General features: G+C 36.2%; 2 protein-coding genes across 2 annotated transcripts; one reads left to right on the forward strand and one right to left on the reverse strand.

Annotated features, from left to right (window-relative positions):
* Nucleotides 1–210: 210 nt before the first annotated feature.
* mRpL20 (mitochondrial ribosomal protein L20) lies at nt 211–964 on the forward strand. The gene is made up of 3 exons (XM_023174279.2): nt 211–441; nt 493–603; nt 657–964. Exons 1-3 carry the CDS (start codon nt 355–357, stop codon nt 912–914), a joined length of 456 nt encoding a protein of 151 aa, XP_023030047.2. The 5' UTR covers nt 211–354; the 3' UTR covers nt 915–964.
* Nucleotides 965–7,474: 6,510 nt separating this feature from the next.
* On the reverse strand, nt 7,475–9,057 carry LOC111517978 (transcription factor HES-2). The gene has a single exon (XM_023174278.2). It carries the CDS (start codon nt 8,793–8,795, stop codon nt 7,863–7,865), a length of 933 nt encoding a protein of 310 aa, XP_023030046.2. The 5' UTR covers nt 8,796–9,057; the 3' UTR covers nt 7,475–7,862.
* Nucleotides 9,058–17,633: the final 8,576 nt, after the last annotated feature.

The following is a 17,633-nucleotide window of genomic DNA, read 5'->3' on the forward strand; positions in this document are numbered from 1 at the left end:
AACTGCTCATGAAAAGTATTAGTGAAAAGCATTACTGACAGAGCTTCAAAATTTGAATTCATATCACTTTTTGGGATAGTTCTTAATTTCCCACGAAGACATACTTACAATGCAGATGCGATAAACCAGAACTATAAAAAAGAAGGGCAGATAACGATTATAACATTCTAAGCAAAAACACAAATGAACAAACCAAATCTTAATTTTGACAGTTGACAAATTATAGGTTATAGGTTAGTATGAGTGAACCCTACTTTTTGAATGTAATTTTAAAGTTTAGTTACGTACTTCAAATCAAACAAGAATAGAAAATAGGAAAACATTTATCTGCAACTGAAAGTATAAAAATAGACAATGGTATTTACCACTGCAGTTAATTTCATAAGATCTCGAGGCCCAGATGAAATTTGGCGGAAACGAAGGATTTTTAAATTAGCTGCTGTAAGATTTTTAAATCCCACATTTCACTCTTGAAATTCGAATATTTTTCAGCATTATGTTGGTAGAAAACGAAATTGTTACAGTATAGCAGTGAGATATGTTCACCGTGCTTTAGTATATGCAACAAAAGCCCGAAAACTAAGGAAAGAAGACATGGCTAATGTAAGATAAGTTAACTATTCTTTATTTTTTACGATTCATCAATACATTTTTAGTTGTGGGAAACTAGAATCATAGCAGGTTGTGAACAACATAACATCAAATATAATACATTTCGGGAGAGTCTTGTAAGAAGTGATATACTGCTAAATAGACAAACTCTGGCAAACTTGGCTTGTTGGGAGCCTTACACATTCAAAGCCTTAACCGATATAGCTAAGCGTAGAGCTGTGGATGATGGGCTTGCTGGGGTCATCAAGGAGGATTCTCTTGACGGAATAATCACCAAAGGTTCGTTATATAGAGGAAAGTAACCTAGCCCCAACAATGTTTCGAATTAGTCCTAATAAATTGTTTTTATAAATCTAAGACTTTTTATATTCCAAAGGCAGCTTAAAGGGGAAAAATGAGTGTCCTATTTTTTCCACATTGAAAGAAATACATAACCTTAGAATCCGAGGAAAAGTATATTATTTTAATGTTTTCTGAACCTATTCAATCATAAAAACAAGAGACATAGCCTGAAATATCAAAGCTTATCTAAAATTAACTTGAATTTGGACGAGAAGTATACGACCAACGGTAGGTGCCGCTAAGAGAGTCAGTCATTTCTGGTTTACGCGCGTACCCCATACCTTTGTCGTTGTCTAAGGATGCTTTAGACAATTGTCTAAGTCTAAAAATCCTTTGTATCTAGGTCGCGTTTATTTCATCATGAGTAACTAAGCTACTTAAAAATAGATGGCACTCAGCTGGTTATTTATGATAGATTGTGAAAGATGTCACTAAAAGTGAAAATTTGAATGTATTATTGCTTAATACACATGATTCCATCATCAGCATCATTTTTCAAATTTATTTTCGGTATTTTGATTTTATAAGAGTATCTTTTCGTTTCTCTATAAGATTAGAATGATGATAAGGATATGCAAGCCAACTAAGCAATTTTCAGATGAAGATATGAAAGTTAAGATTTAAAAAAATCGGTTTTTCTGCAACTTTCAAACATTAATGAGTTGAATTTGGAACCATAACATTATTGGCTTGTGCGTTGTCTGCAAGGACAACGTCTATATGAACAGACAACAGAATCAGTTGGGAGATTTTTGTCAACCAATTCACGAGGAAAACAGAAATACTGTCATGAATCCACGCTCCTTTGGATTTATTTTTTCATAATATTGAATTTTTTTCTTGACCTTGAATAGTTTCTCCAGATTTAAATTTTTCTCGACCTAATTTTTTCGAATCTCGAATATTTCAAGTCTAAAACCTATAGAGAAAATCGAAATAAAAAAATCTTCAGAAAAAAGCGATATCTTGAGAGTCAAGTCAAGATCTTGGGAACTCAGTTGTGAAATTTGATATACCAAATCTCGAAAGACTTTTTATGGTAGTATGTACCTATACGGTGAGTAACAAAAATATGGATCACTAGCATTAATGACCAATAGACTTTTTCAATTAGTCACCCAAAGTTATTTTTACCCTTGAATTCAGATTTGAATTTCAAATATTTTCTATGAAAAGCGCTTTTGAATGTACCACAAACCTGCACAGCTTACTTGAATCAGGTACTTTATTACCTGAAGAATGTGAATTGGTTACAAAACCCTTGCGCGTGTGAATTCAAATGGCTACTTCAGTTTTTTCCAGTGAAACGAATGAGCAAATGTGCTTTTTCTGTAAAATAAAAGATAATTATTATTGAAGCATATGACGCTCCCATACACTAAAATCCTTCGTATACCGTGGACTCTGGTGGAAATGTGAGTTTCAAAATCATCGATAGATAAATTCAAGAATGAGAGAAAAAATGATTCTGTAAAATCACCAAAACTATCTTCACGAAGAAAAAGTTTGGCTGTTGATGAAAACTACAAACTAGCAATCAGAAAAACAGTAGGTACATTCGTTTTAATCTAAGATAGAAATACCGACCCCCAATAAAAAATAAGAGCCTTGAAAGAAGATCAAAGTATATCTCCAATGATGGGCAAAAATTAAAATGCATTGAAAATGTTATAAAACATGTGAAAATATACCCATTCATTTGAGAAAATTCAATCATAACATTCGTCGAAGATTCATCGGATTTATCTGGGTGGTCGGTAACCAGGCGGTTCGACGTGGGTGCTTTGTTCACTCACTCGAATTGACTGTCGTGTTGGTCGGTGGTCTGAACGATCGATTTTCACTTGCTATCGTCCAACCCTTGTTAGGAATCACACGTTACAAGGTAAGACCTCGGTTATCCTCAGCTCGCAAGTTTCGACTTCTGAGGGTTGTCGGTCGTAGGGGTGCAACAGCTGGTTAACGGAAAAACAAATTTAAAACAGATTCTAGACGATAACACACAAGCATATTTGCTTATACCTAATGTCTTCTTCAATAGGCATAACTATTTATTATTATGTTTGAATTAAAATTTCATAGCAATATTAATTTTATATAAATAAAGGAACATAGTTATTGGTTTTGGCATGTATTTTTGCATTAATACCCAAACGCACGACATTACGGATATAAAACGATCCGAAGGCTCATAAAATATTTTGTTTGAGATACAAAATTAGGGCGAACCCGGTAAAGTATCATAAGCCCACCTATACATAACGAAATCACATTTTCTATGAGTATTTACTATCAGAAAACAGAGTATCATATTGCTGACAATGCCGTCATCAATTTTACCACCTACCCTCGTAGAATCTTATCTCGCAACATTGCGCCTCGCTTCCATCGAGATTTGTTGCGAAATCTCCACGGATATTGGAGTGCACGTTGGTGGTGCACCAGGCATCTAGCCGTAAATTACTCGGGGAATGTGCAGTCAGTCGCATTTGCTAATTGAGCCGTCATCTCTCGCTTCCATCTCCTGTGGGCATTGAATCCATCAAACATTGATACCGGACGCGATGCAGTGAAAGTTGAAAATCTCAGAATGTCTCTCTGTAGTTTGTATGCTCACTCTGTAAAGGCGGATTTCCACCAAATGGACTCTGTCGCGACTAGTTTCGTTTTCAAAAACAGAAACAAAAAACTTGTTTTAGTTTCGAAAACAAACTCGAATTCCACCAAATGTACTGATAATGTACCAGGACAAAACATTTTCAAACATATTACACATCAAAGACGTGTTCTATCTGAATAGTTGCTTGTTTTGTTGTTTACAAAAACACAGACAAAACACCGAAAACGTTTGATCTTTCCGCCTGTCAAGGGACATTTCGTTGTTGACAAAAACTGTTGCCTGCGACACAGAATCTTCAAAATGTTTCTTATTTTGACAACTCAAGTTATTGTTTTGTGGAAATCGAACAGTTCCTGTTTTGCTGTGGTTCAGAAAAGCCACATATTTGTAGTATTTGTTTCTTGAAAATCTCTTCTTTAATTTTCTTCTTTTTTTTTTAATCTGTTTTTCCGTTAATCAGCTGTCGTCCCCATACGAAGGGCAACTCTCAGAAGTTGAGAAACTTATGCGAGCTAAGGACTAACGAGGTCTTACCTTTTAGCGTGTGATTCCTAACACTGTTGCAGAATCATCCCAGCTTCAACCAGATAAATTCTCTCGAGAAAAATATCTGATGTAGGCAGAAATCGAACCCACGGCCTTCCGATCGTGAGTCGGGCGCACTACCACCGCGGCCAATTCCATAACAACTTTGAACTTGAAATTTCGATTTTGGACATAATTGTCTTCACCGAAGCGACATTAATCCTCATTTTATTTTCTTACTGTTTTTTAGGTGTATAACCTTCCACTATTTGAAAAATAAACAAAGCTAAACCAATAGAGAACCTGTTAAAGTGTAATGAGGGCGATACTGGAAAGTTCACCCCGAAAAGTTACTGTGTAATATAAACCACTGAAAATTTCAATAGGTCAGTAACTTGTCATATTCATAAATTTTGCCTACAAATTGGCAATTGATTATTATCAGATTGTGGAAGGTTTTGAACCCCCAGAAAACAGTTAACTAACATTGACTTCTCCACAAAATATGTCTTTCAAAAATATAAACCCCCATTTTTTTCGAAGACCACGTACCTACACATCAGAGTGGTTATAATTATTTACATTTGAATGATGAAATGAACTCCAGGATAACTGAAATAGTTGAAAAAGACGACAGCCATGCAGATAACGAATAGATGTTTCATCAGGGGCACCTCCACACAATGTTGCTCGCGTTGACCATTTCTTGAACTAAGAGGTGGTAGTGGGGGTGTCATGGAATGGCCTCCTAGATTACCCTAACTCTAACCTATTGAACTTTGTTTTAACTCGAAATCAAATCACGAAATAAAGTTATTGAGTGTCGGTTGATAACAATAATAAACGCTGGGTAATGAAGATCAATAGTATTACTGTAATGCGTTTTCGTGGGTCAGCTTTCACATTTGATGGAATTAGGCCAAATAGATTCAATTTAATGAAATATCGTTTTAGTTGCGCAGAAGCAAAGAGGGCAGACCTCGAAAGGTGTCAATTTCTGTCGATCGTTGAAATCGTGGGGCATCCACTTTTAGAGCTTTTTGACCTTTCCAATACGTTTTAGACCATCAAAAACAGCAAGGAAGCTGAAGCCCAGTTTTCCGTCATCGGACGCACCGTTTGTGATGGGTGAGTTTCCACCAAGGTCTTCAAATCCTCGTCCTGGGTTACTGTAGGTCGATCATTTCGGGGCTTATCTTCGAGGCTAAAATATCCGGAACGAAATTTTGCAAACCAATATCGAACAGTTCGTTCCATATCACTATCATTGCCAAATGGCAGATTGCTTTTTCGGGCTGTTTCGGCAGTGCTTTGGTTCAATTTGAATTCGTAGAGAAAAATTAGTCAAAACCGCTCAACGACATCATATAGTAATAAGCTGAAATGAGTCAAAAAAAATTAAATTTGGACAAAATGAACAGCATTAATGTATAGAGTACAGCCACAATAAACCCTTGCGGGTTGCGATGGAGGATCGAATAGACCCACTCACTTTGGACCATAGAGTAAAAAGTTTTCTATCGTTCAGTATATATCACGACACAGTAGAATAAATATTCATTGAAATATGTAGCTACAAAAACATATTACATTGAAATAGACAAAACTTTTGAAACAACCTAATAATATGTTTTCAAAACGTTTTCAGTATTCTATTCATAGTTTCTCTGCAATACTGAAAAAAACACTATAAAAACTATAAGAACACAATTTTGTCTATTTTCCACGATATTTTGTTGACTAGTTTCGGTTATTACGCTATTTTCAAAAAGTTTCAGTCGACAAATATAAAACTATCGTAGAAAATAGACAGGTGTGTTTTTATAGTTTTATAATGTATAAAAATTATAAAAACTCACTTTTTATAGTGTTATAGTTTTTATAGTGTATAAAAACACACTTTTGTCTATTTTCCACGATAGTTTTATATTTGTTGACTAGTTTCGGTTATTACACTATCGTGGAAAATCGAAAAAATTGTGTTTTATACTGTTTTCGTATCTTTCTCTTGATATTCTGACTCTGAAAACATCAATAATACGATAGCTAAAAACCGTATTTGTGGTGAGATTAAATGTATGTCCACCGTTGGTCTTCACTGGTTATCCAAAAGAGTGAGAATACTTCAAACTGGTCTAGTATTAATCAGACTTCGTGAATGTGTCTTCGTTACTATGCTACTGTTTTTAATATTTCCAAAAGATATATTTCACTGAAAGATTCAGAGTTCAGATAGGAATTATTTTTTCAAAGTAGTATCATCAGGAAAAATATTTTTTCATTTCATTACATCTGCTCGTAAAGTGTAAAATCATTTTTATTTTCGTACTTTTCGCGAATTATACATACAGCTTGAATATTACTGGAGTTTTTTTTTGGTATTGAATTTGATCGAATATATTTCTCAACACTGTAAATTTATAAAAAATATGATTTTCAGAAAAAAAGTTCACTTCGAATTTTGTAACCTGTAACATTCCTTTTTTATTCCCATTTCTTTTTGAATTATAAAATTCTTTATCTTATTTCAAATGGTCATAATAGGTGAAATCGTTATTTTTACACCTCGACACGTGTTTCGATCACCAAGTGATCATCTTCAAGAGGAAGATAAAACAGTTTTATCTTCCTCTTGAAGATGATCACTTGGTGATCGAGGTGTAAAAATAACGATTTGGTGTTGGGAAAAAACTCCAGTAATATTACTACACCAAAGGTTCCAAACAGTACATCACAAGTATACATACAGCTTAATAATTTCCTGATGAGAAAACCAATTTTCCTCAATGCCAATACAAATCTCATAATTTATCAATCAATATATTCAGACTCAAATAATTACAAAACCATCTGAAAAACGTGAATTGTAAAAAATGTTTGAAAACCTGATATTCATGTATCAGGGTCATTTTTTCGTTCGTGGTATTGAATTTGATCGAATATATTTCTCAACACTGTAAATTTATAAAAAATATGATTTTCAGAAAAAAAGTTCACTTCGAATTTTGTAACCTGTAACATTTCTTTTTTATTCCCATTTCTTTTTGAATTATAAAATTCTTTATCTTATTTCAAATGGTCATAATAGGTGAAATTTTATTCATATTTACAAGTTAAAACTGCTCATTTTATATATCAAAATAATCTATCAAGCTTATGAATAATCAAAATCAGAAAATTAGCTTCAATACAGTTAGTAAACTTGAATTATATTGTCCTGAAGAGCATTCAAAACAGTTTTGAAATAATTTGATATTTTATGTGGATTTTATCTTGAAGATAGCATTCCAAGTTTTCATTAATTAGAATATTTTCAATATGAAATCTGGTTATTCAAGAAAATTCGGTTATTAATTTGAGAATAGAAAGTATATCTAATAGTTTCAACACTTTAATTTATCCATACTATGTCGTAACAAAAAACATAAACTCATAAATTACCAACATTTCGTATGTACATTTACTTCCTTCTTAAAATTTACATATTTACAAGTGTTTCAAAGAAAACAATGGAAAGTATTCTGGCAACATTTCAAACTATAATAAATAATCACATAAATTCTTCCTACACAGCAGTTTATGGCTAGAGAATACCACAAATACCATCAGCTATTGCACAAATATCACAACTAAAAAACCAGGAAGAATTCGACTTAACTACAGTCTGACTAAAAAATAACACAGAAAGTCGTCACACAGGTCTAGATTTTTAGTTTTGTACTAACCAGTCGCCAGGTCGACCAAACCTAGATCCCATTCTCAATTACCACGGCCTCCACATATCGGCGAGATCGTTATTCTTGCCGCTGAAATCCAATGGGGTTTCTATTCGCTTAACGTCTTCTTTGAGCCTGTCACAATTCGAAGTGCTTGGATTCGAGTCGGTTTCGTTTTGTGGCCTTAAATTGACACCTAAGGCGCTTGCCAGCTGAACGTAATGTTCGGGGAGAAGCAGCACATAATTCCCATCGAAACTTTTCTGTTTTACAACTTCCGATTCTTCACAAGGCGCCTCCGGCAATCGATTAGCCTGGTTGTTATTGACTTCCTTCACCAGCTTAGGCGCTTCTGGAGGTTGCAGCCTGTCCTCTATCGGGGAAGGAGGAAGGGCAGCACTCGCTTGCCTGAGATCGACGTCTACCTCCGCAACGCAGTTGTCCAGGTGCCTGAGAAGCCTCTGGCGCACACCGGCTTCTAACACGGTCATAGTCTGAGCGTCCGGCGTTTCCAAGTACCTCTGGACCTCCCTCACGCAGTCCGAGTATCCGGCTTTGTACTGACTGACCCCCTGGACGTCCAGACTTCGGTGTCGTTGAAAGTGCCGCACGGTGAGCTCTAGAATATCAGCCTTCTCCAGCTTGGAGTGCTTCGTGTTGTCGGCCTTTGCCGTGTCGAGGATCAGCGTCTTGAGGGCGGCCAGGCTCTGGTTTATTCGGGCTCTTCGGCGTTTCTCCATCAGAGGTTTATTGGCACGGCGCGGTTCCGACGGTTTTTTGTTGTTTTTCGCAGTCATGGCCCACGCGATGTCCGAACGCGTAGTAAAGCTGACGACTGTCGACTGTATCAAAGCGACGCCGGACTCGTAATGGAACACGATTTCGTGAGCTGTGCAATCGGAAGGGGTAGGCGCGTGCGGTAGCCGGGATAAGCGCGGGGGCGGTGGTGCTGCTTTAGTCGCGTGCCGACACCGCCACATCACACCATCGAACTGAAAGGCAGCGGTCGTCAAACGGCGGGGAAACGACGAATTTAAATTTCGTTTTGCCAGAATAAAGTTTGTTCAGTTTAAAAGCGGGACAATCGATAGTTGTTACTAGACTCTCTTTGGGGTCCACCAGGGTTATTTTTTGGGCCCTCTTCTCCTTACACTTTACATCTCAAAACTTCCATAGAAATTCAACATTCATGTCTTCTCATTTTTATAAAATTTCTGACTAGCTCTACATGACATTTGAAGTGAAATATGCTGACGAATAGTAGACATCTACTCTTTTAGTATTTGAATGCTGAAAACGACTACATGATCAAAGTTGAACGCTGAAAAGGGCACTGGTGAAGATATAATAGAAAGGTTATCATTTCCATTCAATTAACATCGACATTGCTTTGCATTTGATTTAGGGGAGGTAACCTGTACTGAATTCAAACAAATGGACATTGTTGATAATGATTAACCAATCATTAGTGAACCATATAGAGCCGGTTTGACTGAAAGAGAGAAGCAATAGAAACTCACTTCGATGGAACAAGAACTGATAGAACAAAAAACTGAAAAAGATACATCAGTTGAAGAACAGTCTGGAGAAACAGAAGAGGCTATAGTGAAAATAGAAAAACCTGAAGAAGATGACAATGAAGAGATGAAAAACCAGAACGGGGACATGAAAATAAAAAAAAGAAGGTGAAAATGATGAGGAAAATAAGGATGCTGAGGAAACAAAGAAAGGACTATTGCCTCTAGAAGACAGTAGCTGCTATGTAGGAAGCCCTGAATGACAGCGTTTGAAACGGGAATACGAGGAACGCATTTGTAAAGAGAAGGAGTTTGGGAGAACTAGAAAATAAGCCTTGATGTGAGAATAGGAATGTGAGTAGAAAAAAAATCAGAAGGAAAAAGATACTCAAGAGCTCAAGGGATGGAGTTGCCCGATATTAGAGAGAAAAATGTTGACCTGGTAGCAGTGAAGAAATATCAGTGATGATTGAAATTTCAGGGAAAATAATAGAAGATGGAAAGAAGGAAATACTCAAAGAAGAAAGAGCAAACGGAGAAGGTACCTGTGAAAGTCAAAGACCAAAAAGAGAGGGTCGACTTTCAAAATGATTCTTAAATGATTTATGTTATTTTTTAACATTTTTTTCTTTCCATTGATTTAGTTCGTAACTAGTTGAATCAGTTTTGCTAGTTTATCAACTGTTTCGCTGAATGGGGTCACTCAATATTGTAAGGATAGGCCGAGTACTAGATTAGGATAAGTTGTGGCCGAAAAACAAATGCTTCGAATGTACTTATTTTGAATATATACATGAGTTTGCAACTAGTAAACAATTCATGGGGAATATGGTTTCGAAGTTCTCTTTCATGAAAAAAGTAATAATAATAACTGAAAGTATGAAGTACTGTAGTACGTATAGTTGTGAACATAATCAAGAAACGAGTTACGAATGCTCCGTCCCCACAGTTTGAGATCCGCCCGTCTGCGGTCGTCGGGGTTCGGAGGAGAGGGGTCGCTTGTTAGACACGAGACGCGTCAGACACGCGCCGCTTCGTCCACACCGCAGAGCAGCGTCGCGACGCCACCCGCCGGCTTTATTATTGCTCATTTACCGGCCAACCTGTTCCCTGCTCATGGCTGCGGCGGATCCGGCTCGTGTTGCCGGTGGGTGGGCGGGGGCGGACGGCCCTCCGGGGGGCCATCACCGTAGGTGGCGGACGTGTAATGACGGGGTGGCTCGTGCTGGGCGGTTTTTCGAGACCTTAATATATTTTCGAGGGATACGTTCGAACGTATTCTTTTTTGGTGGACTTGCTATGAAAGGCGATTACAATCCCGCATGTGTTAAAGATGTTTTTTCGAAGTAAAGTAATGAAGACTCTTCAAATTTTGTTAAATTCCTATTTCAGCAGAGTCTTCACCTGATTTTCAAAAAATCTGATGTACCTATAATAAAAACTACATATCTAGAAAAATATTCAAGTAAGTCTCATTTCAATCGCTTGACAGTTTATCTGAATAAAATCGGGTTCGCTATGAGTATCCCCAATATATCACTCCTAATAGTCGTAGTATAACACCAAAACTACGTGGAAGGTAAGAGGACTGTGGCAAAACACGGTCAGACTAAGCGAGCCATTAAAACCCGTTTCAAAGAACACGCTGCACACATTCGATTTCGGAGACCACAAAAATCTAGAATCGCTCAACAAACATTGTTGAACGGCCGTAGAATGAATGAAAACTGTGATTGTTGAGATCGGTAAATAATAATAGACTTTAGGATACTCTTGCAAGTCTGGTAATAGCAAAGTGCGGATTAGGAACTATGAGCACTGACTAAGGTCTCATTCTAAATAATTTTTAGGATTTCAACGACAAAATTTCCCGCAAATTTCTAGCCGAAATCTAGTGAAAGTTAAAATGTTCTCTGTTGGATATAAAAAGAGACAATTTTCTGAGTTAGAAATTAGTTCTCATCTACCTGAAGACGCCAACTTGGTTGGTGAAATCATTTCTAGAGTTAGGAATTAGTTCTCATTTATATGAAGATGCCAACTTGGTTGGTGAAACGCATGTTGAAAAGAGTATCGTAGTTCTGGTGTTTGGGAAAAGTGCTCGTTTTTAAGATAAAGAGCGTGGGAGTTGATTTTTCATGTGTAAATTCTATCACCAAACGTAGACCAATTGAAAATGTTCTCATTTTTGTTTTCTAAAACTTCTTCAAAACTATCATTGGAGACCAAGTGTATGAATACTACGACCTAACGTAGACCGTAGTAGATTCAATTGATTTCATGAGAAATTTTGTTTAAACTAAAATTGGACTATTTGATGTGTAAAAAAAATTTAAATTGTTATCGGCTTTTTCATTCGTCTTTCCGATGCAAACAGAAAAGGGCCCCTACGTTTTCCGATAGATGCAATTTTCTGATGCAACCTGTCTCTCATCGCCGAAAATTTTCCAAGTCTAATAGAATTATTGTTTCTGAAATAATCCCCGAGGTAATTACAGAAAAACTGTGATGAAGTAATTTTTTCACCCTCTCGATGTCACCATCACAGAACTCCTAAACTATAGTAAATATCGAAAAAGTATTAATGAAGTATGAATTTAGTTCACCCCTTCAGAAAATACGAAAAATGTTCTTTAATTTTTCGATATTTGCAATTTTAAGTTACAATTATTTTCCACTCCAACCAAATTTTTGTAAATGTAATAGTCGGAATTCACAAATTCTTAAATAATTCTCGAACTATTGTATTCATGAAAAAAAATTCGGAATATTTTTAGTAATGTTTCTTGAGTGGTAAATATTTATCATATGAAAAATTTTGATATCTTAAAATGTTGTTCCTGTAATATTGAAGATTTAAAAAATTGTTTTCTAATTTTCCATAAACTTTTATGAGGTGAACAAAAAAAGTCCTATAAAGTCTTCTGTCATTTAATTTATGTATGTATATATATATATATATATATATATATATATATATATATATATATTATGCCGTTATTGTGACTTATCAGATCTGAAATGATTATTGAATAACGGAACTAGTTAGCTCCCTAACTATATTATTGAAGGGAGCTGTTGGAAGGTAGGTTGCACTATATCGTTTACTGGAACTGGATAATTAAAAGATACTCTGAAAATGCACCGTATCAAAAATGTACAGTGCTCTAGCTAGCAAAAAGCCAGTATTTGGAATAGGGTAGAACATTGTCAAAATCAGTTGAAACTGTAAAAGTTGAAGTCAATTTGAATATTAGAGCAATAATACCTAACCCAGTACCTACCAGGGGTTGAAACACTTATTAGACAGATGAACAAGTCGGATAAAAACCATATTTGAAAATTTTCGAATTATTGTTGTTGCTAATCCCACTCATAATTTTTTTTTTGACAACTTGGTATTTCTCTCATCATTCATTAGTCCTTAAAATATTATCCCCACAAACTAATGCCAACATTTTCAAAAAAATGAATTCAATGAATGCTGAAATTCATTTTGCAGAAATCAAAACATCACGAATGTTTTGGCAAGGGGAAGATGGATATTATATCAATATCAAAATGAAAAATCCATTGAATGGTGAGTATAAATATCAAAGCTTTTATTTCAACATGACGTAAGTTCGTCTGTTTGGCTGTGGTTTCCAACAAATCAAAAATAAAAAATACGCATGTGAGTTTCACTCACAAAATAATAATTCAACTGTTTAAATATCAGGTGTCAATGTCAGTTAGCTCGATGAATTATTACGCATATCTTTGATGATTCGACAAAAAGATGACAACTATTTGCTGCGATTTCGTCGATTGTTTCAGCAATATTGCGTCTACATATACGTCAAAATCGAAACGGAGCGCTTAACTTTCATTCGGTTGAACCAAGCCAAACTACATTAGGAGGAGTAGGTATATCCATTTACGCATTGCAATAGCATTGATGGAAATGCAGCTAATATTGGTCGATTGACTAAAGGTGCGTATTCACCTAAAAAGCGAGCACGAGCGAGCATTTGTGTATGTTTGCTCGTGTTTGCTCGACATATTGATGTCTCGTCCACACCAGAGCGAATATCTTCAAGTTCGTAGTACCGCCTTCTTCTCGATCTCTTCTGAACGCGAACACTAGACGTACTCACTAGACGATTATTGATGAAGAATGCTCGTTCACTCTTGTTCGCTCGTGCTCGCTTTTTTGATGAATACGCACCTTAAGCTGTCGGCGACGTACATAGGTAGTCCACAACATATAGATGAATATGCGCAAGATGCAATGACATATGTTGGAAGCTCTTGGTTCTTACCGAGCAACGTTTAAATTGGTAGAAAATTGCCAAAAACGACTCTCCTCGATAGGAAGACTTAACAAATGGTCTCTGGCCTTACTAGCCGGGAAGGCAATGAGGCTGCTGACTCCTTTGCAAAGATTGGTGCTGCAAGCAGCTTCATCGGACCAGAACCTGTCATTGGCATCGCTTTAGGCTTTGCCAAACAAAGATTGAACACTTGGATGGCAAGAAGATTTATGGATTTCTGGCAGAATCTTCCAGGATTGGCTCACTCCAAAGCGTTTTTTCACCCTTCAAAACATGATACCGAATAGTGTGTGTCGACTCTGTTTGGAAAATTATGAAACAGCAGAGCATGCAACGTTTATTCCTCTCAGTTGAAAATAAAGTGCAGCTCCGGCAGCTGTTTGTCTTGGTGAGCAAAAACTAAAGTCGAAGGCATTTGAGTGTACATCTGACTGAGAAGAGTACAAAATTATGTAATGGGCGCCACCTGGCTAAATGCAATAATCAGAGTTCAAAGTTCGACCTGCCAGGGTGACAAACTACATTATGAATTGAAAAAAAATTGCATTCGATTGAGCAACCTGAAAATATAAAAGGGAGCAAACAATTACTAGTCGGAGTCCAATTAATCGGCTATAATTAAAGTATTGCTTAGGAATACAGATACCAGTAATATTTTATCCTAAGGGATCAATATCATTTTTTAATTTTTGCACAGATCTTCACCTTGCGATCACCCAGTACTGTGTGTTTGCCCACAAATCATATAAATTGATAATTTCATTAATTTAAGGTAAATGATAAAATTAAGAAAATTAAATTTATTTTAAAATAATATATCTGGTCTGTTACTCCTGGACAAGCGACTCTGATGAACATAAAATCTGGGTTGGGTTTAATTTCCGCCTTCCTTTTCTGAACCACAATAGTTCAAGGGATCCTCAGCAGGAACAAATTGCAAATGATTGAGTATTAATAGTTCCAAACGACGGATATCCTGTACTAGTGTTTAACCGTCCCTACAACCTACGGGGAATGATTAATAGGAAAAAAGAAAATCCTTGCTACTTACCCCACTGGAGGAGGTTTAAAACTTCAAAAAAAATTAACAAGAGACTTTTTATTCCTTACAACTTCAACTTCACTTACGAAATCTTAAAATAAGAGAGAACGGAAATAAGTATTTGCAATAGAAAACTAGCAACTAAAATACTTACAAAAAAAGGGAGCAGGTAGTACACAAAAAACTACCTAGAGGCGTTTTAATCATTCTATATGATTCAACTTCAAGAGGAATATCTTATGGAGGAGTGGACAAATGGAACTTATCGGTTCAGAACGCCATTTATTGAAGGCTCGTGTTTTTTCCAAAACACATTCGCATCCACTCTTCATGAACTCGCCTTAAACTCTGACCTAGTGGTCATCTACGTACTATTCGCATTTGCCCAGATAGCGACGGGACGAATATCAGGATGCCATCTCTGGGAGATAGAGTTGGCATATGGACTTTTGAAATTTGAATATGAGAAGATCCGACTCAAAAAAGAATATGACCAGAGGCGTAATCACCAGCGATGACCAGGAAAAGGAAAAGAGGAATTGATATCTATAGACAAGAGAAGCCATTTCAAATCAAAATATACTGAGGTATTAACAGCTGATTTTGTTTAATTGATTCGATTTCTGTCAATCACTGATTGACACCATTATCTTTGAATCGTTATCATAAATAAAAAACAAAATTCTGACTGTATTTATAACTGGAATATTTTTCGTGAATAAAAATTAAACTAATGATTTTGATTCATTATTTATAAAAGGAAGATTTATTGAAAATCACGGTAAATAGGCAATCAATATTGCATTCAAAAATTTTATCGTTACTCTGGACTGTGTTTGAACATTTCTGAGCGCTATCCATTCTTGAAAAGTTGAAAACTAATTTCGCTTTCCATACCTTTTCGGCTTCATAAAGATACCTATAACTTTTCTCATGAATTTTTTTTGTTGAACCTAAAGTAATCTTTAAAATGTTAAAATAGTAGCATTTTCGAATGCTACAAGCACATACTTTTTGCTAGCCCCGCTGGGGACCGAATCAGGTTTTTAGAGTTTGGCGGAGCCGTACTCTTACCATCTGACCTGAAAGACCACTCACAATACAAACTAATCGGCCGAGTGTGGATAGGTGTGGGCCACAATAAACCCTTGCGGGTTGCGGTTGAGGGACTCACTTTGAACCTAACCTAATCTATCCTAGCACTGAAGGAAATGCAGCTAACACTATGCTGCCGGGGACATACATAGGTAGTCCACATCATATGCATGAATATGCGCAATATGTTCGTCATTAGGGTAGGCCAGATCTCTTCATTACTTTTACGTGTAATCCAAATTGGAATGAAATTAGTCAAATGTTGCTTCTCGGACAAACATCAAGTGATCGACACGACATCACCGCACTTGTATTCAGGCAAAAAATACGGTCCCTGATGAACTACATTGTTAAACAACGCGTCTTTGAGGAAATTCAATGTTTGATGTATTCTGTAGAATGGCAAAATAGAAGCCTGCCGCAAAAACTCGACCAGACGAAATAGATGATACCTATAGAAAATGTATCCTACCAATTTCCATTTATTTTATTATGTATACCAATACCATTTATTTTATTATATTCAATAATTTTGTATCAATTTTGAAATCCTAAGTCTGCTCATTCATTGAGTGTTAGGCAGAACGAAGTTCGCCGGGTCCGCTAGTCAGAAAATAAATCCGTAATAAGCAACCCTTGTGAAGAGATCAAACCGAAGAGCAGCTTCAGCAGAGCAGGAATCAGCAGGACAGGTATACTCACTGGACACCGTGTATTTAGGGGACAACTGGACAAAGTAGACCCGTTAAACGGCAGCTCTCTTGCAAACAAGACAAAAAAAGGAAAAGCTTGAGCGAATGTGATGTACTGTATGACAGGTGACAAGAATTCTATTCAGACGATCAAAATTTGGTCCAGAAGAATGTGACAATTATACACAAAAGGACCTAGACAAACAATGGCAGAGAATAATATGAAACCATATTGACGAAAAATGTAAAAGTAGACAGTGACCCCTTAGCCTTAGACTAAGTGAAGATTGAAGTTACGAACACCTTTATGACACAAATATTATCGTACTGCATGAAACATTATTTTCCATTAAAAATAAAAACTCCACAGATTCAGATGAAATCTTGTAAAAATTCTAGAAAATATTCCTATAAGAATACTCGATATATTAGTTGGTCTAATGAATAATTCATTCAGAGAAGGAATCTTTCCAGTTTTTTGGAGAAGTCGATTGTGTTAGCACTGCCAAAGGGAGAAGTCATCAATGGACCATCAAATCTTCGTCTAATTTAAGAAAAATTAGTTAAAACAAGACTCCTTTGCTTTCTGAATGAAAATAAAATAATAAGTGATTGCCAGTTTGGTTTCCAAAAGCAAAAAAACACTTCCAATGCCATACTTTCATTTCTTCAGAATGTTATTCCAACAAAAATGACGAAGAAACAGTGGCTGCGGTTTCTTGTGATATAGCCAAAGCATTTGATTGCGTGAATCATGAATTTTTTTACGGAAACTCAATAGATACGGTTTAACTGGAATAAGTCTCAAGTGGTTTGAGTCATACTAAGCAGATCACACCCAGATGGTCAAAACCACTTCATACTCAAATGAAGGTAAAATTACTTGCGGCGTCCCACAAGGTTCGGTACTGGGCCCACTTTCATTCTTAATTTACATTAATGACCTATCGTCTATTAACATCCAAGGAAAATTTACTTAATTTGCTGATGATACCACAATTCTATGGCATGCTCCTGACAACCGTACGTTGTATGAAGTTATTGAGAATGACATCACGAAAGTGAAAGACTGGTTTGACTTAAATCTCTTGATCTTGAATTTATCAAAAACAAAAGTAGTGTCCTATCGTTGCCAGATTCCAGCCGTACATCTAAATAA

Source organism: Leptinotarsa decemlineata, unplaced genomic scaffold (genome assembly GCF_025532065.1).
Source record: "Leptinotarsa decemlineata unplaced genomic scaffold, Ldec_3_MD MMD2_tig00026354_RagTag_RagTag, whole genome shotgun sequence".
Classification (NCBI taxonomy): domain Eukaryota; kingdom Metazoa; phylum Arthropoda; class Insecta; order Coleoptera; family Chrysomelidae; genus Leptinotarsa; species Leptinotarsa decemlineata.

Coding starts and splice junctions, on each gene's coding strand:
- mRpL20 (XM_023174279.2), top strand. CDS start 355: ATGGTATTTACCACTGCAGTTAATTTCATAAGATCTCGAGGCCCAGAT. Junction 442..492: donor GGATTTTTAAATTAGCTGCT/GTAAGATTTTTA, acceptor AATATTTTTCAG/CATTATGTTGGTAGAAAACG. Junction 604..656: donor GGAAAGAAGACATGGCTAAT/GTAAGATAAGTT, acceptor ATACATTTTTAG/TTGTGGGAAACTAGAATCAT.
- LOC111517978 (XM_023174278.2), bottom strand. CDS start 8,795: ATGTGGCGGTGTCGGCACGCGACTAAAGCAGCACCACCGCCCCCGCGC.